The 25,396-nt window shown below is 50.0% G+C and overlaps 7 protein-coding genes across 7 annotated transcripts; 1 reads left to right on the forward strand and 6 right to left on the reverse strand.

The window, feature by feature from the left end:
• Positions 1-515: 515 nt before the first annotated feature.
• Positions 516-3,874, forward strand: MGYG_07974 (ubiquitin carboxyl-terminal hydrolase 2; the record flags this gene model as incomplete). Its single annotated transcript, XM_003169759.1, has 3 exons — positions 516-650; positions 725-925; positions 977-3,874. The coding sequence occupies 3 exons, from the start codon at positions 516-518 to the stop codon at positions 3,872-3,874; spliced, it is 3,234 nt and encodes a 1,077-aa protein (XP_003169807.1).
• Positions 3,875-4,622: 748 nt separating this feature from the next.
• On the reverse strand, positions 4,623-6,969 carry MGYG_07975 (glucose-regulated protein; the record flags this gene model as incomplete). Its single annotated transcript, XM_003169760.1, has 6 exons — positions 4,623-4,817; positions 4,884-5,266; positions 5,322-6,427; positions 6,491-6,655; positions 6,733-6,763; positions 6,819-6,969. 6 exons carry the CDS (start codon positions 6,967-6,969, stop codon positions 4,623-4,625), a joined length of 2,031 nt encoding a protein of 676 aa, XP_003169808.1.
• A 581-nt stretch (positions 6,970-7,550) lies between these two features.
• On the reverse strand, positions 7,551-10,379 carry MGYG_07976 (elongation factor 1-alpha 3; the record flags this gene model as incomplete). Its single annotated transcript, XM_003169761.1, has 5 exons — positions 7,551-8,758; positions 8,823-8,999; positions 9,061-9,774; positions 9,995-10,072; positions 10,142-10,379. 5 exons carry the CDS (start codon positions 10,377-10,379, stop codon positions 7,551-7,553), a joined length of 2,415 nt encoding a protein of 804 aa, XP_003169809.1.
• An 860-nt stretch (positions 10,380-11,239) lies between these two features.
• Positions 11,240-11,863, reverse strand: MGYG_07977 (cytochrome b5; the record flags this gene model as incomplete). Its single annotated transcript, XM_003169762.1, has 3 exons — positions 11,240-11,407; positions 11,476-11,602; positions 11,745-11,863. The coding sequence occupies 3 exons, from the start codon at positions 11,861-11,863 to the stop codon at positions 11,240-11,242; spliced, it is 414 nt and encodes a 137-aa protein (XP_003169810.1).
• A 708-nt stretch (positions 11,864-12,571) lies between these two features.
• MGYG_07978 (potassium uptake protein) lies at positions 12,572-15,671 on the reverse strand (the record flags this gene model as incomplete). Its single annotated transcript, XM_003169763.1, has 12 exons — positions 12,572-12,991; positions 13,051-13,178; positions 13,245-13,620; positions 13,675-14,029; positions 14,090-14,132; positions 14,188-14,311; positions 14,364-14,533; positions 14,591-14,635; positions 14,696-14,870; positions 14,947-15,181; positions 15,243-15,268; positions 15,411-15,671. The coding sequence occupies 12 exons, from the start codon at positions 15,669-15,671 to the stop codon at positions 12,572-12,574; spliced, it is 2,358 nt and encodes a 785-aa protein (XP_003169811.1).
• A 492-nt stretch (positions 15,672-16,163) lies between these two features.
• Positions 16,164-18,552, reverse strand: MGYG_07979 (class E vacuolar protein-sorting machinery protein hse1; the record flags this gene model as incomplete). The annotated part of the gene is made up of 9 exons (XM_003169764.1): positions 16,164-16,819; positions 16,881-17,084; positions 17,136-17,762; positions 17,828-17,948; positions 18,012-18,110; positions 18,167-18,242; positions 18,299-18,333; positions 18,399-18,448; positions 18,513-18,552. 9 exons carry the CDS (start codon positions 18,550-18,552, stop codon positions 16,164-16,166), a joined length of 1,908 nt encoding a protein of 635 aa, XP_003169812.1.
• A 1,458-nt stretch (positions 18,553-20,010) lies between these two features.
• On the reverse strand, positions 20,011-23,182 carry MGYG_07980 (STE/STE20/PAKA protein kinase; the record flags this gene model as incomplete). The annotated part of the gene is made up of 5 exons (XM_003169765.1): positions 20,011-20,115; positions 20,169-20,503; positions 20,553-20,652; positions 20,706-22,127; positions 22,214-23,182. The coding sequence occupies 5 exons, from the start codon at positions 23,180-23,182 to the stop codon at positions 20,011-20,013; spliced, it is 2,931 nt and encodes a 976-aa protein (XP_003169813.1).
• Between the last annotated feature and the right edge of the window lie 2,214 nt (positions 23,183-25,396).

Raw genomic sequence — 25,396 nt, forward strand, 5'->3', positions numbered from 1 at the left:
GGGCTAAACGGCAGACTCCTGGGTGCGCATCTATCTTCGGCTTCGGTTGCTCCTCTTCGTCTTCCGCTTCTCTGCTTCTCTGCTGCTTCTTTGCTTTGCTTGTTCTTGAATGTTGAGTGCCTGATCCCAGTCGACGTCATGTGATAGAAGGCAACTTAAGTCACGTGACGAGCTTATCCAAAACGTTGCGCTCAGCGATATACGTTGATTGTATTGTGCAAGTTGAACAAAGACGACACACGACACGGACGCCTCGATGGTGCGGTCAGAGACGCGGATGGGATACGATAGAGACTTGCCGCGAGCCTAAGAGGGAGATACGTCACTGCCCCTAGCTATTTTAAGCCCGGCTCGGCGTTTGTTACGCGGCACAGAGAGGGGCCTATGACGCTCATTCTAGGATACAGTTAGCCAGCAACATTTCCAGCAGCGAGAATACGGGAGCCTGAAAGGTGTTGGAACATATGAGATAACCCGGGTCTGTGTGAGGCATCGCGCTGCCGACGAAATACCAGATGGTTGAACCAGCGGAGCCGCCTTGGGGCCGTGGAGATGGAGCTCCCATCCCGGGTGCGGGCAGGCCTCCCTATCCCTCGATGAAAGAATTGCAGAACATGGCAGCTTGCTTGAACTTGGGTGATGACCCGTCGGTATGGCGCTTATTTGATGCCTTGATTTACCATTTGGGAACTTCCAGAGAGTGCTAACAGTTGAGTCGGTATAGTTAAATGAGCTGTTACATATCTCCGAAGATGCCATCAGCAAGTCCAAAACCCTCGTCCAGCGAGGTAAACCCGATTCTGCTCTTGTCTACTACCTCCGTGCCTCTGATATTACTGTCAACATGATTCCCCGCCACCCAGATTTTACGTATATGAAGCAGAACCACCCAAGATGGGCAGACCAGTTTGCCAGGCTAATGATGGTGGGTACACTCCGACCACCGTGAGAGATAGGGTAGCTAACGATGCAATAGCTGGTTGATTCACAGCACAAGACAATGGAGGAGATCAAGCGGAAAATTACAGCCAGCAACAACGCCGCAGGGCACTCTCGCTCGACGTCAACCCCAGGTTCTGCGCCATTACGCATGCCGAGCCCCTCCAGCTTTCACAGACAATCTTTAAACACCACTCCACATAGCTCAGGAGGCAGCAGGCCTGCCAGTGAATTGATACCAGCGCAGGATCCCCTTGCACAGAGACTCGCCGGATTGAGAAACCAACGATATAATGCTGTTCCACCCAGTAATTCATCGAGCGACAGAGCAAATGGCTCTTTGTATACTAATACCGGCATCGATGGGAACTACGCTGCGTATCGACCACACCCACAGTCACAGACTCATTCAAGCCAGCTCAGCCATACGCCTTTGAAGCCACTGGGCCCCAGAGAGATGCAGCTGTCTGCCCCGACTGTCCCCCCAAAGGTCCCCATCTCTACAGTAGACCCGCAACTCCCTAGATACCCAAGCCCTGCTTATAATCCTATATGGACAGTGCCCTCAACGCCAACTCCCAACCCTCCAAGGACATCTGTAGAAAGTATACGCAATACCATCTACAAACAAACAAACACTGGAGCCACCAATTCCAACAGCAGCCTTAACACCAGCGCAGATAACCCGTACCGCTCGCAGACACCTAACGGGTTCCGGCCTGAGGCTGAGTCCGGAAACAGAAGCCCGGACATCTATGTTGGTCCCACGATCAGTGCTGCCAAGCTGGTAGAATATATTCGAAAGTATGACGTCCTACTTATTGACGTTCGATCACGAGATCAATACGATGCAGGTCACATATATGCCAAGTCCATCTTATGCATCGAGCCTGTAGCGTTGAAGGAGAACATATCGGCAGAAGAGCTTGAAGATCGCCTGATTATCTCACCCGACACAGAGCAATCGTTATTTTCCAGGCGAAACGAGTTTGACCTCGTCGTCTACTATGATCAAAGTACCGTTGAGCCAACATATTTGATAGGGTCCCCTGCTGGCAATGCAGTCCCACACCTGCGCGCTCTTTATGATACCTTATATGAGTTCAACTTTTACAAGCCGTTAAAGGATGGCCGACCTCCAGCTCTTCTTGTCGGTGGTTTGGATGCGTGGGTTGATTTGGTTGGGCCACAGTCACTAGCCACCTCTCAAACCAGTGCTATATTAAGCTCTGTCCGCGCTAGAAGGCAAGCGCCCAACTCTGACCAGCCTTTGCGGAGGAACCCTACTGCAAGCGCAAATTCAAGTTGGGAGGTGAGAAAGAGGCGGCTACGTGACTATAAACCTCTTAATCCTGAAGAGGAACGGGCGTGGCTTGAAAAGGCGAGGAACGAAGAAATAGACACCAACTACGTTGCCGAAGAAGGGGATATAACTGAAGAACCGGAAGATATTGACGGATCTGCTCTACAACAGACGGCCTCGTTCGTACATACGTATGAAGACTTCCTCAGAAGGTTCCCTGAACCAAACGATATCCGAGAGTCTATGGTGCATTCAGGGAATGCAGTACAATTCCCATTGTACGATGCCGCAGCTGTACCAACCCCGTCAAGGCCACCCCCTGCCATCCCTCGACCAAGCTATAGTGGTGTTGCGGACCGTGGCCAGACACAGCCACCGCTCGCTCGGCAATCGTCTGCCCATAAACAGGCATTATACTCTTCCCCAATCGACCGACTGAGGCTCCCACGAACTGGGCTTATCAATTTAGGCTCAACCTGCTACATGAATTCGATAATACAGAGTCTCAGCGCCACCATCTTGCTTACCAAGTTCTTTGTGGATAATCGCTTCCATACACAAGTTCAAAAGAACTGGAAAGGATCTCAAGGAGTCTTGCCAGGCTTGTTTGCGAATTTAATACGGTCTTTATGGAAGAATGATGTCGAGGTAATCCGGCCCACATCATTCCGGAAATTCGTTGGCCGATTGAACACAGAGTGGGCAGGAAGCCAGCAACAAGACGCAAAGGAGTTCTTTGACGTATTAGTCGATTGTTTGCACGAGGACCTCAATCTACATTGGCAACGCACGCCTTTACGTCCACTAACATTTGCGGAGGAGATGCGCCGAGAACAAATGCCAATTCACAAAGTATCAGATATCGAATGGGCCCGATACTCACACCGTGAACTATCATACGTATCGTCCCTTTTTGCAGGACAGCATGCCAGTCGGCTTCGCTGCACCACATGCCGAAAAACTTCCACGACATATGAAGCATTCTATAGCATTAGCGTCGAAATCCCGGTCACAGGAACCGGAGATATCTACCAGTGCCTCAAGAGCTACTGTCAAGAGGAAGTACTCAGCGGCGACGAAGTATGGAAATGCCCATACTGCAAACGAGAGCGAGAAGCAGCGAAACAGATTATCCTCACTCGCGCTCCTCGATTCCTAGTCTTTCATTTCAAAAGGTTTTCCGCCTCCAGACGACAACAAGCGCGTAAAATCCATACGCCAGTTTCTTTCCCCCTTAGCGGCCTTGACATGACCCCCTTTATGATTCAACACCCTCAGCATACCCAATCTTCTCGCCCTGTCTCTCCTCTACCAAATAGCAATGGCGATACCCTTGATTCGAAATCAAACTCACACCCCTCCTCAAAATCCCAGTCGGTGCTAGCGAGTCATGACCTTGCTACGTCCACTCCATATATTTATAATGCCTATGCCGTCGTCCGGCACTTAGGCTCAACGATGAATGAAGGCCATTATATCTCCTTGGTTAGAGACGAACAGCGCAAGTGTTGGCGGAAATTTGATGATCAACGAGTAACGGATTTCCAACCAAGTTCTTCCCGGTCTTCACCTGATAATTTGCAAAACGAGCAGGCATACCTAGTTTTTTACGAACGGGCCCCAGCTAACTGATGATACTTACTGGGTGCCTTCACTTGGTGTATTTTTCATTTTCATTTTTTTTTCTGCTGCATTTTTTGTCTTTCGTTACTTGATTTTCTTATATCTTATCTTTCTATATTGCATTGAATGGCATGAGATACTTACCTACCCGGCTACCCTACTTGAGCGATCGGATGGTCGGGTACGTTATAGAAAATCCTGTTTCACAGGCGAGCTTTTCAGTGCATAGCTTGGATACAAGGGGTGCTTGGGCATGGTGTTTCCAGCTAGAACGAAAGGGTTTGCCTCGTTATATACCCCCAAATGATGAGTTGAATGAACTATGTAACCATATCCCGGTCTTTAGGTCGGTCTACCCATAAGGAAAAAGACTTAAGATGAAAAAAATAAAGAACTCCTGTATATTAACTACCTTGACTTCCGTTTTTCCTTCAACTCATCTTGATAATACATGGTTGTAAGCATGAAAGGCAAAAGAAAAAGAAGAAACGAAACAAACAGCAAAGTAGACGAAGTCGGCTGGGGTTTCCATTGCTTTCACGTCAAGGTATGTATGACTCTATGTGTATGAGTGGTTCAAAGCATTGCTGAATGGCCGGGGCTAAACAGGAATTCAGTTAAGCGGTAGTAAGCGATGCACCAAGCAGCGTTTATTAGTAGCATAGCATCCGGCTATGCTACACCCTCAAATGTCTTTATAATTTTCTTCTTTCTTTTTTTTTTTGTTTTGTTTATTTGGGTATTTCAAGGTGTTCGTTTAAAGTTCCTCATGAGATGGGGTGTCATCATCGTCATCAGCTGCTGGGGCCTCACCGGCATCACCGTACAATTTGCTGGTGATTGGGTAGGCAACGCTGGAGAGCTTCTCTTTCTGCTCTTCAAAGTCTTCGGCGGTAGCAGTGGCGGCGTTCTCCTCGAGCCACTCAGTGGCTTCCTTGACGGCCTCCAAAAGCTGTTGAGAAATATGTTAGTATATGGTTGGTAATGGGTGAAGCAATGTAGGGGTTAGGGAGCTTACAGTTTCCTTGTCATCCTCATCGATCTTGCCACCGAGGCCTTCGCTGTCGCTGACCTGGTTCTTGAGGGAGAAAGCGTAGTTCTCGAGAGCGTTGCGGGCCTCAATCTTGCCCTTCATGGCCTTGTCTTCTTCAGCGAACTCAGCTGCCTCAGCAACCATGCGGTCGATCTCCTCCTGAGAGAGACGGCCCTTGTCGTTGGTGATGGTGATGGATTCAGCCTTGCCAGTTCCCTTGTCTCCAGCGGTAACCTTGAGGATACCGTTGGGGTCAAGCTCGAAGGAGACTTCAATTTGAGGGACACCACGAGGAGCTGGTGGAATGCCAGTCAACTCGAATTTACCCAACAAGTTGTTGTCCTTGGTCATGGATCGCTCTCCCTCATCTAGTAGGACGTTAGTAATGGTTGATAAACGGTCCGTCTCAATGGGGTAACTTACAAACTTGGATGAGGACAACGGGCTGGTTATCAGCGGCGGTGGAGAAGATCTGGGACTTGCGGGTTGGGATGACAGTGTTGCGAGGAATGAGCTTGGTCATGACACCACCGGTGGTCTCGATACCAAGGGTCAATGGGTTGACATCCATGAGAACAACGTCCTCAGTACCCTTCTGTCCGGAAAGGACACCGGCCTGAACGGCGGCACCAAAGGCAACAGCCTCATCGGGGTTGATCTGCTTGCTGGCCTTCTTTCCACCGAAGTACTCCTCGAGGAGCTCCTGGACCTTGGGGATACGGGTAGAACCACCGACAAGGACGATGTCATCAATCTCCGACTTCTTAACCTTAGCGTCCTTAAGAACCTGTTCAACTGGCTTGAGGGTCTTCTTGAAGAGGTCCATGTTCAATTCCTCGAACTTGGCACGGGTAAGGGTCTCAGAGAAGTCCTTGCCATCGTGGAAAGATTCGATTTCAATGCGGGTAGACTTCTGGGAAGAAAGGGTACGCTTGGCCTTCTCAACCTCACGCTTTAGTTTACCCATGGTCTTGAGGTTCTTGGTGATGTCGACATCGTTCTTCTTGTTGTAGAGCTTGACGAAGTGGTTGATGACACGCTGGTCGAAATCTTCACCACCCAAGTGAGTGTCACCAGCAGTAGCCAAGACCTCGAAGGCGCCCTTGTCAATGGAGAGGAGAGAGACATCGAAAGTACCACCACCGAGATCGTAGACAATGATCTGGCGCTCGTCACCAGTCATGTCAAGACCGTAGGCAATAGCTGCGGCAGTTGGCTCGTTAACAACACGGATGACGTTAAGGCCGGCAATGGTACCAGCGTCCTTGGTGGCCTGTCTCTGGTTGTCGTTGAAGTAGGCAGGGACAGTGACGACAGCATGGCTGACGGTCTCTCCGAGATACTTCTCGGCGATGTCCTTCATTTTACCCAAAACCATGGCAGAGACTTCCTCAGGGGTGAAGTTGCGGGCCTTTCCGTTGACTTCAACATTCACCGATGGCTTTCCACCGACATCGGTAACCTTGAAGGGGAAGTGCTTGATATCCTTCTGGATGTCCTTGTCAGAGAACTTGCGGCCAATGAGACGCCTAAACCGTTGTCAGTAATCCTATTCAACTATACAGCCGCCACACACCATGCATCCCACTTACTTGACATCGAAGATGGTGCGTTGAGGGTTAGCGGAGTACTGGTTCTTAGCAGCATCTCCGACCAATCGTTCCTCGTCCGTGAAGGCGACATATGAAGGGGTGATTCGGTTTCCTTGGTCGTTGACGAGAATCTCGACCTTTCCATTTCTCATAACACCAACACAGCTATTGAAAGTGGCAATCAGCAATTTATTCCTACCCACACAGCTATTAAGCGAGGGACAGATCGGGGAGAGGCCTACGAGTATGTAGTTCCCAAATCGATACCAATGACTATATACCAATTAGTGTCTGCAGTTCCCGATATAATTCGACCGCAAAGACATACCATTCTTAAGATCGCTCTCGAGCGGCGCCTGGTCGTCCCCGGCGTGTGCGGTTCCCAGAAGCGCAAACGGAGCGACTAGAACGAGGAGGAGGTAGAGGATGGTAGTCCACGCAAAGGGCGAGGACGCTCCCCGCCTTGATTGTCTGGACATCCTGGATGTAATTGAAGCTGAACGAATGGTGATGGGGGGCAAATTGGCTGGAAGGAGGGCTGGCGTGCTTCTAGTTCGCCCGCAGAAGCCCTAATCAACTCCCTGAGCCGACGAGCTTCCAACAGCTGGGTATAAAAGAAGGAGAAGAAACAAGAATAATCAGCAGAAGAGGCTCTCCTGGTGAGGGTGGACGGAGAAGGAGAAGAAGAAGAGGAAGATGAAGTTGCGGTCGAAGTTGGAGCCGTGGATGTCGCTTTATGAAGAGAAGCGCGAGACGCAAAAGGAACAAGTTGGCCTCTTCACCCTCACGCCGCGCTAGGCTTCTCTGGGCCTAGTGCGCCCGTTCACCGACACCGATGACTACTCTGCGTGTGGTGATTGGTCGATCATGCTTAGTAAGTATCGTGACTCAGCAAATGGCCACTGAGACGACTTGACGGCTTCTGATTGGCTGGGAGTTCGATATCAGGGATAACCGAAAAGCCGGCGACGGCGACGGCGATGAATGCTGATAGTGATGATGAGTGACGGAGTAATAGTACTATGCAGTAAACGTGTCCTTTATCTATGGAGTAAGGGTCCTATTCTAGCAGCCCCGCGGCAACAGTCTCCCCTGAAGACCGCAGGACTATCCGTGCGGGAGCTTCCAGCGGGATTGACTGTTCCAGCTCTACCACCACCCTGGCCACATTGCCCGGGGCCACAATCTTTGGTTTCCGCTTCGTTGGCTTGCCCGACCCTTTGTCCAAGGTAGCTACCAGCTGCGTGATCCGGCCAGGAACATGTAGCCGGCCGCGGTGCACGTCTATGTGCATTGGTGTCAGGTGGTTAAAGGCAAGCACTTTAGCGGTGAAGCTGGTGATGTTCTGAGCCGGAGACGCAGCACTGCAGACAATGTCACCAATTCGGAGGTGTTTGGCGTCAATATCAGCTAGATGGAGGACCACATTTTGGCCTGCCACGGCCCAGTCTACTGGCTCATGGTCGACTTCCAGGCTCTTGATGACCGTCTTCTCACCGCTGGGCATGACCAGTACTTGATCACCCATCTGCAGATGGCCGGCATCAAGCCGCCCTGATATCGAGAGGGGGTTCTGAATACCTCCCCGGAATATATCTCCAATCGTCATCCGTAGAGGTTTGTCAAGAGCATATGAGAATGGTTCTGAAGTCTCCAGTTCTTCGATCAGTGTCTTGCCGGTGTACCAGCCAGCTTTCTTATCCTCGCATCTCCGCGCTATATTCTCTCCCTGAAGACCAGAGCAAGGAACAAATGAGATATTCTTCGCCTGGAAGCCAGCTGTTACCAGGAACGCGGATATTTGCTGCTCAATCTCATCAAACCTATCCTTGTTCCACTCCACGAGATCCATCTTGTTAACGGCAATAACCATCTTCTGCACTCCCATGCTGCGGACTAGTAAAGCGTGCTCTTTCGTTTGTCCCTTCAGCCCAGATTCAAACTTGCCGGTGCTGGCATCGACAACCAAAACGGCGAAGTCAGCCTGGCTCGCGCCAGCAATCATATTTGGCACAAAGTCTCGATGGCCCGGCGCATCTAATATAGTAAACTTGGTATCTTTTGTTTCAAAATTATTCGAGGCGATGTCGATTGTTACGCCTCTAGCGCGCTCTTCTGCGCCCTGATCAAGAACCCATGCAAATGCAAACGAGCCTTTCCCGATCTTATCAGCTTCTCGTTGGTATTTATCTACCGTTCGCTGGTCAATTGCTTTAAGGTCATATAGCAATCTTCCCATAAGTGTACTTTTCCCAGCATCAACATGGCCTGTAATACATGTTAGCTAAACTAGCCCAACACTCAAATTTGATAGCCGACCTAGGCAACAAACCAATAACAACAAAATTCGCAGCTTTCTTCCTCTTTGCTTTTCGATGTTCTTCTAATACATCTAAATTCTTGCTCTTCACCTTTACAGGTTCAACTGAGAGCTGCTGCACACCACCGGCCAGGTCCGTTTGGGCTTTTCCTGTTGCCTGCTGGTTGGCATTTCGTTTTGCTTTTTTCTCTGTAAGATGTCAGTTGAATCATGCTGAATATTTTATCTGGGTGGAATGAATGTAACATACCTTTAGCAGCATTCTGAGCATTGATCACAATATCATCCGGGCTCGGTTCTGCAAAATTGTAAACTTCAGTGAGATCATGTACCACAAAATTAAACAGATTATATGCACGAGGCGAGACGCTGGATGTAGGTTCCCCTGGTTTGTCTTTTCCACCGATTATTATTGCTGCAAAGTCAGACGGGCCGGCCGCAAGCTTTTCCACGGGTTCTGGTGCATTGGCTTCCTTTTGAGCTTGTTCTTGCTGGGTCTCCTTTGGCACCGTCTGTTGACTGATGCCTGCGCCCTCTACAGGTTCGACCGCCTGTGGCTGTTCGTTCTTTGGAGTCCGGCTCAAACCCCTCAATGCGCTCAACGATCTAGAGCTAGGAGGCGTAGGGGTCCTGCTTTTCCCACCACCAGCTAGCCTATCTCGCAATGAGAGAGGTTTATTCGCTTCCTCTGCTGGTCCCCCTACCTCTCCCTGTTGCTGAGCCTGCTGTTTCTCGGCCTCCTTTTTCTTGCGCGCTGCAGCCAGAGCAGCCAACTTTGACATCTTCCCTGGTTTCTCGGAGGAAGAGCCTCCTAATAGTCCGAGTCTAGGATAGAGCGGTTCGATCAAGATATCTGCCTTCCGGTGTGGCGGGATATTTAACCAAGGAGAGTCTTTGAAGAAGTCGCGCGCAGAGAAGTGACTTGAGCAAGGTACTGGGAATGTTGACATTGGTGATTCTATATCTAAACGATGAAAAGTAAACAGATTAGCAACAACTTCGTTGATTTACTGATATGAGTAACATCCCCGTATAGGTATTTGAAACCGCACCGGGACGAGCGTAATTGAAATGGTGACGCACCGTAGAGTAGGATATGCGCATAAAGTATATCCGAGGGGACCTCCCAGCGTCCAGAAAAGGGTTTCAAGTGAGGGAAGAAGAAAGAAAGACAACAAACTCACCAGCTGTGTTCTTCTTCTTTGCTGCAGCAGTGGGCGCTTTTGCTTTCGTGTCCTTCTTTTCCTTCGGTCTATACTTTTCTATATGGGGCTAATATCAGCGTCTACCATAGCTATGACTAGCCGGAGTAACGAGAACACGAGCCATACTGGTCAGGTAGTCGACGGACTTATCCACGTCATAGTAATAATGCCATAGAGTCTCCCATATATCGTCTTCCGTGGCCTCTATGGCCGGTATCTGGGAGCGCAGAAGCTGCTGCACCTCTATGGTTGCGAGTCGCATCTGCTCGCGGTCTTCGGGCGAAAGCTCATCGTCGTTGCCATCGAGTTCATCGTCCAGGTCGTCATCGTCGTAACTGATATTCTTCACTCTATTGCGAGACATAGTGCTTATGTATCTCTAATGAACGGTGGCTACTGAAGTTGATACTTTGTTACTTCTTCGTATTTGGTAGACGCTGAGTTTGGCGGGGTCCAAAAGGCAACCGTTGGTGTCATTCGTGGGGTTGGTTAGCTAGCTAGCCTAGGCACCCAGGCAGATGGTTACATAGAGACTACAAGAGATACAAAGTCCGTCCAGGCACAACAGGCGATATATCGGAGGATGACGAGATGATATCTACGAGGATACAGAGCTGGAGACATACACTACCCGTCCTTCAGCCTCGGAGAATGAGATAGGGAGAAATCCCCGTGGTCATTCAGTACTCTGGTCTAGTTCATGTCTTGTATCCCCTTTGTACTCTGTACTCGGTAATTAACGAGGACGGACAAAGCGATGAAAGAAAAGTCACTACCACTTGAAGTGACATATGGAAGAGAAGATGTAACTCAAGAAACCTGGTAAAAATATATACCTACACTCCTCTGGCCTGTCTTTTGTATGGGACAAGAGAGCCCTCTAATCGAGCACTGAGCCCATCACTCCGAGTCGGAGAGTTCCTTGCAAAAACATGTAAATAGAAGCGAATAAAGAAGAGCAAAAATCACAGTGAACAAAGATATAACGGGAGAAGAAGGTAGAAGAACGCAATCCCATAAACTAAACGAATTCTAAAAGTGAGCTCTTGAGAAGTGTGATTCAGGTCTCAAAGGAGAGCGTGTTGAAGTGATTAAGGCCAAGAGAGAAGAAAAAGGGGGGTCATAGATCCGGCAAGGTAGTTAATCATAAGCGGTCTTTATAATAAATGGATCATGTCGTTTATTGTTTCTTAAGCAAGAGCCACGGCTGGAGTTATAACTCGTCTATGCCTGTTGTGCTTGCTGGGTGGCCATGTACTGGTAGACACCATAGGCGAGGGCAGCACCGACCAGGACGACGGCGTAGAGGCCGACTCCGAGGCCAGTAGAGTCGCTCGAGCCAGTGGATGCGGCGGTGGTAGTAGGAGCGGCGGCTGGGGCAGGGTCGCCAGGCTGCGAGAGGAGGAGTCAGCATCAACATGGACAGCCTGTAGACGGAACAGGGAAGAAAAGGAGCATACCAGGCGCTTGAGGGTGCCGACTTTGATACCCTCGAGGATCTCGCGAGCCTCGTCACTGTGTCCGACGTCCTCGAAGGCTTCTGTGGAGTCTTGACCGGCAACATCGAGCAGGACCTCCTCACCACCGCTGAATTGAACAGATAAGCAAGTTAGCCGCGTGTTTCAAGCATAGAACAAACACGCCGGATGCAGTAGTATATCGACACAAGGACCTCAATGATCCGTGACACGAAGGGGAGAGGCATGGGCAGGCATCAGGACAGACGTACGGGTGCTCGTCGACGAAAGAGGAGCAATCGTAGACCTTCTCATGGATCACAACGTAGAGATCCTTCTTGGTGCTGTGGGCAGCGACCTCCTTGAGGGTGAATTCCTTATCGGCAGACATGGTGATGGCTGGTGAGGGTGTATATCGACGGTGACGGTGCTATTAAGGGTGTAGAAGATGCGATCTGGTCTGCAGCGGGCTGGAGGTTGGCGGTTAAGAAGTTCACAGGGCGAGCGAGTCTGATGCTTTTGTCGGGTCAGATTAATTATTAGTTAGTGAAGTACAAACTCAGTCCGTCTTTCGTAATATTTTTTTTTATTCCGCTTTAACTCAAAGGAAGGGCGCCAAGCCGCTGAGGACCCGGATTTGACGATTAACACTGCGGATATTATTCAGTTGTAATCTGTGACTAAAGCGCAGCGCACCTGATAGGCATCTATATCCTACATATATACTATAGTGAATAGTAACAAAAGCCACGAAACCGTTTGTTTTCAACGTCTTTTCGGCCACTTTTGTTTATCTTCTTCTTCTTCTTCTTTTTCTTTTTTTCGCTGCAGAGAAAAAAAGAAGCCGAGGTGACCTGATTTTCTTTGGCCAATCAGACGACGCTGATTAATGTTAAGGAAGAAAGTTGTACCGAAAGACCATTAGTCATCAAAGTAACTGCTTAGTCATGCATGTGACAGCCAGAAGGAGAAAAGGGACAAGATAGGGGGCTTGGAAAAGGGGCGGATGTAAATCAAAGCATTTCTCCAGTTATTATTAAGTAGTCTATATAAAACAGATGATGAGCCTATAACTCCATACGCCTGTTTCCACGCCCGTTTATATTCCCTTAGAGAACTTGATTTCCAGTAGTCTATCCACCGGAACGTTCAGATGATCTAGCTTCGTCTTCTCGCGGTTCTTCAGGTGGATGAACGCCCATAGGAAAACTCGCCGAACGAAATTGGAGGTTGGGAGAAGGTATATTTTGTCCTTCCCGACTATATACGTGATGGATTTCGTAGAGGGTCTCTTGGTGGTGAGTGGTATCGCAGTGGGCTCCTCGGCGATGGGGGAGAGCGTGGGAGACTCTATGCCGTGGTCATCCCGACATGCAGGAGTGATGGTGCCAAGTTCGCTTAGGATGTCTCTTTCAAATGAATTCCAGGACACGATGTCACCGTAGCCGTATTGCAAGGTGACATGAAACAGTCCCTGAATTCCTGTTTGTCGTAGGGTGAATCGGCGCTCATCGGCTACCTGCAAGATACGGGTTAGACGGGCAATTATAAAAAAAGAATGGTAGGCATGCTACTAACTGTGTACTGTAGGACACGCTTAACGTGTAGAAGTATAGATATCTCGTGTATCGACTCGAACTTGTGCACAAAGTGTTTAAACACGGACGGCGACCCGGCGTCGTGGTCAGTCAGAAACACCCCAATCCCTGCATTATCAAAGTTAGCACCTCCCTGTAAGACCATGGCTTTGTATATGGATAGGCACTGCCGACCTTTTATTTTCTTTACCGGTTGGTCCACACCCTCCTCACGCAGTATCAGTTGGCCATTCTGGTTTGGATACACCACTGCTTGGGATATTCTCTCGTCCTTCCGTGCAGCCCATTTGGACCCTTCTCCATAACTCCATACCAGCAGAGTTGTTGTTAGCACCGCAGCTAGGACAAGCGTAAACCAACCGCCAGATGGCACCTTGGCCAGAGCAGCGGAGAGAAATAAGGTGTCAGCTAGTCCGATAAATAGTGAGATCGGAATCACTATCAGATAATGGACGTTCCAGACAACAATAGCGACCAGCGTCACCAGCCAGGTTGTAATGAAGCTAACCCCAACCACACAGACACCATAAGCATTCCCAAGACGAGTTGTCTACTGAAGTCAGTCAAAACGAAAGTGGCCTACCACGGGCAGTGGGGTACTTACGTTTTGATATACTATCGTAACAGCAAGCGCGCAAGCCATCATAAACCAGTTTGCCAGGGGTATATATATCTGACTGGCTATTCTCTTTGATGTATGCACACGAGTAAGCTTTGGAAGATACCCCAGCCGAACAGCCTGGGATATCAATTGAAAGCTACCAGTGAGCATGGCTTGGGATGCAATGATCGAGGTAATCATAGACAGTACCAAGGTAGGCCAGTATAGCCCTGGAGGGACCGACTTGAATAACGGATTCTCGAAAGCGTCCAGGTGCTCACTGATATACGCTGCTTGACCACTGTATATAATTAACAAGCATGGCAACGCAAAGCAAAGCCACGAGAACCGAATAGCCCTGTGGATTTATCCATTAGCAGTGCCAGCAGGTATTGAAAGTCCTTGTATAAATACTCACCTTGCTGAGAATGCACCTAGATCGGCGAATAATGCTTCAACACCTAGGGAACAATCCCGTGAGTATGACCTTTTTAATGCAGGAGTAAGACAACCGACCTGTAAATGAGAGGAGAACACCACCAAGCGATCTCCAGCCTGAGAACCCATTCCGAAGCAAGAATGAAATAGCATGCGTGGGAGAAAAAGCTTTCAAGACGGTATGGTCATACAACGCCAGGTTCTATACTAGTTAGTCTTGAGAGTCCCATGTGGAATACTTAGGGGATACGAACAATTAAGCCAAAGACTGTATTGCATAAGAGCCAAATAGTGACAATAGGAGCAAAGTAATTGCTCAGCTTTGATGTTCCTATCGGCTGTAGTGCAAATAGAATGACTATCAGGGCGCAAGTTATGCCCACAATAGTACGGGATGGAACATCTGGTGCTGCGATCTGGATGCCTACAATCAGGACTGTCAGCTGGAGAGAACGAAAGCAGCTGGTGTTGAAAGATTTACCTTGTACAGCACCGAGAATGGATTGTGCTGGAGTTAACACACTATCTATATGATCCGTTAGTCTCCCCTGGCAAAGGGATAGTTAAGGAGTCTGGACGAAAGTACCTGACATAACCATGCAGACACCAAGCACGGCAAGCACGGTAATTGCACGTTTGGCAACAGAGCTATTCGCCAGCCATCGTTTAACATATCCATTGAAACCCAATGTATCATCCATCTTGACATCCCTCCAGTCATCCTCAAGCTTAGCTTTAGCATCACGCCAATCAAGATGTACCTATTTTATCATTGTTAGTTCCCAAATATATGACCATATCTCTGTCTTGTCCTCTCCAAGAAGCAAGGTAACTTACATGTCTCCGAATAATAGATAGCAAGGCGAACGAGCCTCCTTCTCCATTATCATTCGCACAAAGCACTATGCCGACATACTTGATGGTAGCAATGAGCAACAAAGCCCAAATGATAAGTGACAAAACACCAATCAAATCAATGAGAACCGGTTGGCTAGAGAACGTTGCTGAAAAGACGTAGAGAGGACTCGTTCCGATGTCTCCATATATAGCGCCAATAGACTGGTACGCGAGCCTAAAATTTCAGATTAACAAGTGAAGTTACACCGGCGTGTTTTCAAGAATGTTCCACGAACCATAACGAGGCCCAGCCATGCTGTTGCTAATACCAGAAAAGGATGGTTAGTTAACATTTGAACTTATCGATCGACCGGGATCCGAGAAGCCGCGGCGTGGATTGTGCCCAGTTGACTTTGCAACGGGCTCTACATGCATGCATGTTTAAATTGTGATTGGCGCCTTACCGGTACATGTGAATGATGTTCTAGAAGAGTATCGCTTTCACTTTCTCTAGCACAAGTGTACAGGAGGCTGCTTGAAGGTGCGCCGTTGATGCCGTGGTCGGGGTGGAGCGAAATGCCCGAGCCGATCAACACGGATGCACTGACGGGGTTATTTTCAAAGCCTTGTTCGATGGTATGGTCGTCTGGTGCTACGTGAGCCGAGCGTATACTATGTGAGTCGTCATCATCATCGTTGTCGACGGGAACGTAACCTTCCGCCATATTCCTAATCACATCGCAGTGCTGGTTGCGTGTTCGAGGTTGATTTTGAGGGCAATAAGGGCGTTGCCTATTTATTCAAGCCTTGCGTATCCGGTGGACCGATTTCGGATGAATAATCCAGGGGCTGAGAAACCTGGCCAATGAGAAGGTGAAGTTTTAAAGTTTTTCGGACCGAAGCGCTTACTAACTTTCCACTTTATCGAGATCTGGAACTTTATTAGTTCGATAGTAGAGCGCCTTGCCCCTGAATAGTGAGTGAGAAAGAGATGACATTTTTATATTGAGGCGGGTATACCAGACTTAAAGTGAAGACCAGGAAGATATAGACCCAAATAAAGACGCTAGAAGGTACATAGTTTCCCCAGCAAGTTTATAAACACTCTTAATTTGGCGAAAGAAAGCTCCTCCAAATTACCCAGACCAAATAAAGATATAGTGAGCGTAGATGAGTACAAGAACATTGAGACTAAAGAAGCATCATCATCATCATCATCATCGGTAGTATCGGCCGGGGTTTGCGTTAGGGTTTGCTGGTCCACCAGGTTGTTGCTGGGGGTGGTAAGGTTGGTAGCCCGTGGGAGCTCCGGGGGCAGATGGAACTGGCGCCGGGTAGCTTGGGTAGCCAGGTTGTGGGGAAGTGGACTGTGGGATTGAAGGAGGCTGGTGGGTTGGCGGGGGGCCATGCTGTGGTTGTTGCTGTGACTGGTCTTGTGGAGGGGGGTATTGAGGGTTCGAACCTGGAGGGACAGTCTGGACAGGTTGGTTGTTGAAGTCAGGTGCGGGTGCAGATGCGGTGCCTGGTGGTGGGTAGGTGACGGGTGGTTGCTGGTGTTGGTAGTGCTGTGGGTGGGTTGTGGAGGGCTGGGATTCGTGCATTGGTGCGTGGTAGGAGAGTCTGGCATTAGGGTTGGTGGCTGTTTGGGGAGAGTCATATGCCGATGTGCTAAGTTCCTGTGGCTGGTCTAGCTTGGTCTGTATGGTATACTGTGTCTGTGGGTTGCTGTAAGCATCTTGACCCTGCTGGCCTGGGACAGGGGTACGATTTCTATTCTCGGGCGACGCGGCAGACGGGTATGGTGGGCCGGATTGTTCAGCGCCAGCGCCATAGTATGCCGAAGGGTCATTTGAGGGCGGGGCATTTTGAGCTCCTATAAGTATCATCAGCATGAGCACAACGGCTCGGAGTTGAAGAGCTTCGTGATTCCTTACCTGGACGCGGAGTAAAGTACCGCTGATCAGGCTGCGATGGGCCAGGAGGATACTGCTGTACCCCAGGAGGCGGGTATCCATAGGTAGCTTGGGGCGGGGGGCGGCCAAATTGTGGCTGTCCAGGGTGCGCCATTGAGGTTTCAAGCAGAGCCTCATAGTCTCGACGAGCTTTGATGAACTTTTCATTCAATTGCGTAAAGTCATCTATCCACATTAGTTCGCTGTCCGAATCATAGGAAACGTCAAACGACATACCTTTCTTCTTGGAGTACTTGCCAATCAACTCAATCAGCTTCGGCCGAATAGCTAGGGTCGAATGGTAGAGGGTAGTTATCTCTTCGTTCTCCTGCACGTTGAGTTCCGAGTTACTCGTGCTAAGAAGGGCGAGCAATTTCTCGACATTCTTGATCTCTGCAAACACCTCGGCTTCCATCTGTGCTTCGCGCTGAAGTTCTTCTTGCGTGGGATCCGAGAGCTTCTCTACATAGTTGAGAGGGAAGATACCGGTCTGGCCGCGGAGAGAGCCCTTCCACCAGTCCTTATAAACCGATTCCAGAACAGCGATAACGTCGCCCTTTCGGAACTGAAGCTCGCCAGGCTCTGAAGGCTGGAAATCGTATAGTGCTCGAACACGAGAGACGGTTGCAGCGGTGGTGCCTGATGCAATGGGCGTAGGCTGGGATGTAGATGTAGTATTTGACGGACCTGCCGCAGAGGTTTGCTGGGAAGACTCGCCGCTGTTGGAGGGCTGCTGGTCGGTAGCGGGCTGTTTATCCTTGACAGATAGCGCAAGGGCCATCTGCAGCTCTTCTTCCTCCTTTAGTCTGTCCAACTCTGTTATTTCGCGCTTGGTCGGTTTGGACGGGGGTTGAAGGTTTGGGTCTACGGCCCGTTAGTCTGGAAACCAATCGGAGGTCCTCGCATTTCCTCAACGGATGCTTGCTTACTCTGAGACTTGAGCTTAAGGTAGGCTTGTTCCATGATGCCTAGGTCGGGATTACTAGAGAACATCTCCGTCCATTGCTCTATGTGTTCTAGTATCTTCGACTTTACTTGCTGGTGGGTATTCTATGAACGTCCGTCAGCAGGTGTGGGTTTTAACGGTTCTTCATGGCCAGGATAAGCTCCTACCCTATCGTTTGCAAGTCGTAGAAGCGCATCTGTAAAGCTCTTAGAGGCCAGCTCCTGGTATACCTTCTGTCCGCAGTTCTGTGACAGGGCGTTCGCAAGCTATACACTATCAGCATACTCTCCCAACTGAAAACAACATGCCCACCCACGCATACCTCAAGTGTATAAAGCTGAACATTCGCATTTCGATGCGCAAGTCTTCGTATCAGTGCAGCAACGGCATCTTTCGCACTGCATCCCATCAGCAAACTTCGCCCTCGCTCCGCAACACACACGACCTTACTTACCCAGAGCTATCCGACGACACTTTATCACAGACATCCTACCACCGCCGTTCGTCAGCTAACACAATCCAGGCATAAGCTAAACCATCATTTCGCTTCGTACCAGAATATACTCCCAATTCTCCGACGTCAGATTCTCATCCGTCGCTTTAGCTATAGTAGCGAACACCGTTAGCCATCTCCATTCTCCAGTTGGCTTCTGCCTCCGCTAACGTACCGACAGCATCATCGAATGAATTCTGCTGCACACGAAACATATCTAGCAGCTCCCTATATCACCTTCAACCCGCTTCGTTCGTTCGTTCGCTCGTTCGTGGAGGTATGTATGTAAGGTACGGCGCCAAACCCCGCACAGGCAACCAGATAGATAGATAGTTAAATTAGCTAGCTAGCTACCTAGCTATGTGATTCCGAGATCGTACGGGATACAACGCCGGGCAAGGGATGAGGGCGGTATAAGTATGTATATCTTCCTCCGTCGAGTCGAGTCGAGCAGTGCTGCGTTCGTGCGTAAAGCGACGTTGATGTGACGGTGCTGCCTTGTCTTGCTTGCTCTGCTTTGCATCAAAGCCGGTGACGGATTATATTACGTCAGCGCGTGGGCTGAGCGCGTTTGTGGCGCGGCAAGTAATGCATTACGTAAGAAGTGGCTAAGGATGTGGGAACTTATGTAAGCGGTTGATCAAGGGAACAAAGCAAGGGGTTAGATGTTGGTTCTATTGCTTGAACTGATGGACTGCATCTATTGGTAGCGAGATGGGTAAGAAGAAGCAGATAGATAATGGCACACTAGGATAAGACGTAAGACGAGTCGAGTACATAGCTAGATGGATAGTAGGATAGCCATAACCATAGCCATAGCCACAGCCATGGCAATAGGGGGATGAAAAAGCCCATAGAGAAAAGGGACAAAGGGAAGAAAAACCGGAGGAAGAAAAGCAGAAGGAAATTCGTCGCTGTTATTTTTGTTTTAAGGGGACCATTTCATACGGAACACAGCTTCTTTTATCGTGGGCGGTGGCATATCGAGCCGCAGAGAGCAAGCAGAAGCAAAGGGGGGAGGAAAGAGGAAATCACATCTCATATTCATGTCACGTATAACTTATATTTCGCGGTTCGCAGGCGGGACAGGGGCATATCGTATCGAAAAAAGGTAACAGGGGGGCAGAAGTAGAGTATCGGTAGCTGTGTATTGCTTGGTCAAGCTAAGCGGGTGTGCGTCGTCTCATCTCATCTCATATCTTCTGGCCTGGACGTACCATAGCATAGACATACCACCTGTCTGTCCACCGATCCATTCATTCCCAGGAGTAAAGCAGAAGCAGAAGCAAGCAGGCAAGGAAAAGGGAACGCATCAAGGGGCGGGGAGAAAACCGATCTATCTGAACCGAATAACCTGGAGAAGAGAAAGCAGGCAAGAAGGGAAGAAGTCATGAAAAAAAATGCGGTAGTAGTGAGTCTGTGGGTATCGCAGAGTGGAGTTCGGGAGAAGAGAAGAAGAGGAAGAGCAAGAAGTGTATGGAGTATAGTATACGGTGTAAGAGATATCAAGAGTAAAAGAGTAAAGGGTGAAGGTGAAGGTGAAAGTAGAATAAAGTAGAATAAAAGTGAAATAAAAAGGGGGGCAAATAGAAGTGAAAAAAAGGGGGCCAGATGTGAACGGTTGTGATGGCGTTATAGTATACTTGTTGATACTATGCGTGGCATAGACAGAGTTAAGCGCCGCCCTTCTGTGCTTTTTCCTGCGCTCTATTAACGCGCGCGGCCTTGACAAGCGGCGCTAGACTAGTAAGTGGTTCACAGAAGCCCATGAAAGGATGCTACAAACGCATTAGTAACGCGGACATATTATTGTAAACAAACAGGATCCTACCTTGAGCAAATCATGCGCTGAGGCACGTTTCTCTGCATCAACTTTAAGCGCCATGGCCAAGAACTCTCTAAAGACAGGCGAGAGGTTCTGCTCGTCTTTGATGGTGGGAGTTCCGTTCGTGGCGATCAGGTAGAGGGCTCTGAGAGGCGACTCGGTGAGATATGGCGGTTCACCTTCGATCATCTCGATGGCCATGATGCCTAGGGACCAGATGTCGACTTTTCTGCCGTAGTCTTTGCGGGTGACTACTTCGGGGGCCATCCAGTAGGGGGTTCCGACCATTGTGTTGCGTTTGTGGTGTGCGTCGTTTATTTGGGCGCAGAAACCAAAGTCGGCTGGGGGATGTTAGAAATGACTTTTGGTAGGGAGTGATTAGGGACTTACTTAGTTTGATGTTTCCTTCGAGGGAGAGGAGGATGTTGTCTGATTTGATGTCTCGGTGAATAACGCCCTTTGAATGGAGATGCTGGAGACCATGCAGGACCTAGAACATGTTAGAATGAATGTATGGATAAGTACGTTGGGATGGAGCGTTACCTCTCGACAGACAGCGGCAATCTGTCCCTCGGTCATGATGTTAAAAGTAACGACGTCCGTCAGACTGCCTCCCTCCATATACTCCATGACAACCCAGAGATCTCCGCCATGTAGGAAAGAGTCCATGTAGTTGACGATATTCTTGTGTTTGCTTTCCTTCATGACCAGGATCTCGTTGATGATGAGGTCCTTCTTGGGCTGCAGTTCGAGGTTCATCTGCTTGATGGCGACGCAGTAGTTGGTGCCGATCTCGTAGGCAGTGTAGACGCCAGCCAGATGCTCCTTGGCCGATTTTGTGGAGGTTGCGGTATTGCGGGTGGGATCGCCGTTTGTGCAGATGGTGTTGAGACGGGCGCGGATGTCGATCGTGGGGGTAGGGGGCTGGCGGGGGCGGACACGCGGACGAGCGGAGGCCCCGGGGGGAAGTTGCATCTGCTGTTGGTGTTGTTGTTGCTGCTGATGTTGCGGATGCATCTGGGCCGACCCCGGGACAGGGGCGTGTGCTGGGACTGGGACAGGGTTTGGAACGACTCGTGGGCCCTGGGGGTGTGGTTGAGGGTAGTTCTGGGGCTGGGCATGAGGGTAGTGCGCGTCAGGAGCCGTGTGATCAATGGGAGATTGCTCGGGTATCTGTTGTTGAGCCTGTTGCTGCTGCTGCTGCTGTCTCATACTTCTCGACCGTTCAATCTGCTTGTTGGTAATGGCCTGCTGAGCAGCGGTGATGGCCTGTTCCTGCATCTGCTGGTAGACAGCAGGCGAGGTGATGGCAGCAGAAGGCTTGCGAGAGAGACCACCGGGACTGATGCCGCCATTGGCATTGGAATTGGAGCGGCTCCTGGTAGCAGTGGCTGGCGGAGTGGTTGTTGGGGTTGGTGCAGAGGTAGATGGCAAAGGAACGGCTTCGGGTATAGTCTGGACGCCAAAGGGAAGGAGAGCGGGACTGCCTATAGCTGTCGGAGTAATCAATGGCTGTGGCGGTGGAGGTCTGGGGGCCTTTGGAGCAGCTCGATTGGGGACCCATCCGGAGGCTGGAGCCGACGAGGGCGCCGAGGTGGGAGCTGCAGAAGGAGAAGAAGAAGAAGCGGAGGGCGTGGGAGGAGCAGGCGGCGGCGGGGAGGCTAGAGGAGCCTGTCTGGGGATGGGAGGAGGCGCGCGAGGGTTCTCAAAGCTCCCTTCGTGGTTCTGCGGGAACCGAGGGGAAGTAGTGGTTGTGTTTATGGGCGTGACCTGGCTGTAGTGGTGGTCGGTGGCAGCCGCGAGCCTGGCGTTATCAAACTTGTGCCAGACGCCGTCGTCATCACGTCCCGCGGCGTTCTTTTCATAGAACTTCATGATATCAACCATTGTCTGCGGATGCTGTTCCTGTTCTTTCTTTGAGATTCCGGACTCCTGCAGCATGCGTTGCCAGTCTTTTGGCAGGCCCTGTAACATAGTTAGCGTGGATAAATAAATAAATATAGTGAGTGAACAAGTAGTGAACATAGAGAATATAGAGAGTGAATGCGTACGGTGAACTGTCCGGTCTGGTTATCAAAGCCGACGTGGGTGACATGGACCGGGTTCTCAGGCGCAGAGATCTTGATATTCCTGGGCGAGCCCAGCATGCTGTTGACAAAGTTGCTGAATCCGGTCTTCTTCCTGCTCAGTGACAGCCTGCTGCCTCCACCTCCACCGCCTCCGCCTGTGCCTGTACTTGTTGTACCACTGCCACTGTTACTGTTCTGAGCAATGGGGTTGACCGGTGAAGCGCTAGACCCTTCGTCTGAGTGCCGATTGAGCTGGGCAGCGAGGCCTGCTGCGGGCGTGCTGGTAGGACCAGGACCGGGACCGGGAAAGCCAGCGGAGTGGTTGAGGCTAGGCGAGACCTCCGGGCTGGATCTGTAGCTCTGCGGCATGGGCGGCCGACTGGGCATCCCCATCCCCATCCCCATGCCCATCATGCTGCTGTCTTCCGACATCTCGTTGATGCTTCCGGAGTGAGAGGTGGAGGGAACATCGTCTTCTTCGCCCATGGAACTCGACACTCTTCCGTTCTGGTTCTGCATCATCTGTGTGTTGTTGCTGTTGGTATTTGTGTTGTTGTTCTGGCCCTGGACCAACTGTAAGCGCCCAAAGTCGACGCCGTTGACACCACCACCACTTCCACTACCGCTGCCACTGTTAGTACCACCCAACTGGTCGACGGAGGCCGATGAGGAGGTGAAGTTAGTGGAGCGGGTGCGGGAGTGGTCTCTCTCGCGGCCCTGGTCGCGCTCCCGCTCTCTGTCCGAGAAAGAACGCGGGTAGACGGGGGCAGAGGGATGGCGCTGCAGCGAGGTCGAGGAGTGCTTCTTCCTGACGGACCATGGCGAGGTGAGGTTGGTGAGGGAAGAGAGCGGGCTGGACGACGAGGAGGACGAGGACTGGAGGAAGCTGGGCGGCTGCTTGTGTAGTTTGGAGGTCGGACGGTGTGGTTTGGCCGATGGCTCGGAGTCCATCGTGAGGTTGAAGTTGGTAGAAGTTGAAGTTGTGATGCCTGAGTCCGGAAGTGGTGAAGTTGGCCTGGAAGTTGGAGGTTGAGCTTGTGAGCTCCGGGCAGGTAAGTTAGTTAAACAGTAGCAGTTACAGCAGAAGAAGAAGACGAAGAAGAAGCAGACGAAGGGAGTGAACAGAGTAACTAAAGAAGAAGAAGAGAAGAAAGACGTTTAACTAGTGAAGCAGCAGAAGATGTAGTGAAGAAGAAGAAGAAGTAAAAAGTTCAAGCCATAAAAAGTCAAGAGGCCCAAAACCCGAAGTCAAGCAAGCAAATTGCAGGAGAAGAAGAAGAAGAAGAAGCAGAGAGGAAGAGGAGGGGATGAGATGGTATCGTCTTGTCATGACACGTACTCCAGTGAAGAAGTAGTCGTAACAGAGGCAGAGAAGAGCAGTAAGAAAGAGTGAGAAGTCGTGTCATGTACGGTAAGTGACAGACGGTTACAGACGGTTACAGGGTCCGGGCCAGGTGGGAAGTTAGGTTGCTTAGCATAAGTTACAAGATGCTTTTACTTTAACTTCTCTCTTTTTAATTTTAACTGGGGTAAAAGTTACCTTTTAAATTACATTAATTACATTAATTACATTAGAAGTGATGAAGTGAAGGTAGAAGAGAAGAGAGTGAAGGAGTAAGTGACTGAAGGCGTACGTAAGTAAGAGTAAAGTTGGAGTAAATAAAGACTAGGAGTAAGTAAGTGGATAAGGAGTAAGAGAGTAAGAGAAGAGAAGAGAAGAAGAAGCCGCTGGTAAGAGACAGGAGGAAGTAGAAGTAGAGTAAAAGAGTAAAAGAGAGAGAGAGAGTAAGAGAGAGAGAGAGAGAGAGAGAGAGAGAGAGAGAGAGAGAGAGCCTTCTTCGACTACTGCTACTGTTTAGTTACTGCTGCTGCTTCTTACTCTTACTACCACCACTGCTTCTCTTCTACTTCTTCTCTTACTCCATGTTCGACTTTTACCCTTGACTCTTTTACTTAATTACTTATTACTCTTTAATATTGCCTGTTTGGTTGCTCTGCCTGACTTCTGTTTCATCTTGGCTCTTGATAAGACAGGTCACCTAGTTATACATACGAAGTAGTAGTAGACAGTAGAAATACAGTAGTAGACAGACAGAGAGAGATGGTAGAAGAGCAGAAGAAGTCAGGCCATGCTCATCTCCTCTTCCCTTACCTCCATCTCAAACATCTTCTTCTCCCTTGACCCTCTTTCTGTCATCTTTACTGTCATCTTTTACTCTCTTCTGCTTCTGCTTCTTCTTCTACTTCGTGCTGACTAAGCTCTTGCAACGTCGCCTCAGCTGCAACTTCGACTTTTGACTTCCGGAACAAGAAAAGGAAGAAGAAGAAACATCGCGATCTTCAACCTTCAACCGTCAACCTCCTCGTCCAACCTCCCAACGCCCTCTTCTCTCCCTCTCTCTCTCTGTCCTCCCTGAATTGTCCCCTGTGAATGCGTTGGTAGAGCCGCTCGACGATGGAGTGATCTTGCTCGCCCTGCTCAAGCCCCCGTTTCTCTCTCTCTGCTGTCTCTCCTGCTTCTAGCACACGACCTGCTCGATAACCACTAAGTAGCCTCTCCTTCTACCTCCTCCCCTTCCATTGACGTCTATAGCAGTGATTAACGGCTGGTAGAACGGTACACGGATACTACGAACAACTCTGCTCTCGCCATGCTGTCTCAGACCCAGAACACAGGCATGATCGTCAACGGCGCCCCCAAGTCTCGCGCGGAGGAGCTCATGGCCAAACACGCCCAGGAGGCCGCTCAGGGGCCCACGGTCGAGGACGTCGTCGACGAAGAGGACATCCTCCATCCTCCTCCCTCTGCTGCTCCTGCTGCTGCTGCCATTGACCCGGCTCTCTCCTACTACCACTGAGAAAACCATCTGAGAGGCATCCTGAGAAGCCTCCCACTGCTTTCACTTTCTACAAAGAAACCCGCCCCCCTCTGTTCCCGTCCAGAAAAAAACCTTTTCTGCGCGCCCCCCGGGAAGGCCCCAGGGGCCGTCTCCCCCCCTTTTTTTCGGCCCCCCAGGGGAGGGGGGGGGGGAAGAAAAAAACAAGACACCCTTGTGCCGCGCGGTTTTGTTGCTTCTTAAAAACACACTATTCGGGGCTCTCGTCGTCCTAATTCGGGTTTTTATATTTTCCCATCCCCGGTGTGTTTTTCTCCCCCCCAAAAAA

Source organism: Nannizzia gypsea, genomic scaffold, assembly GCF_000150975.2.
Source record: "Nannizzia gypsea CBS 118893 supercont1.8 genomic scaffold, whole genome shotgun sequence".
NCBI classification, from domain to species: domain Eukaryota; kingdom Fungi; phylum Ascomycota; class Eurotiomycetes; order Onygenales; family Arthrodermataceae; genus Nannizzia; species Nannizzia gypsea.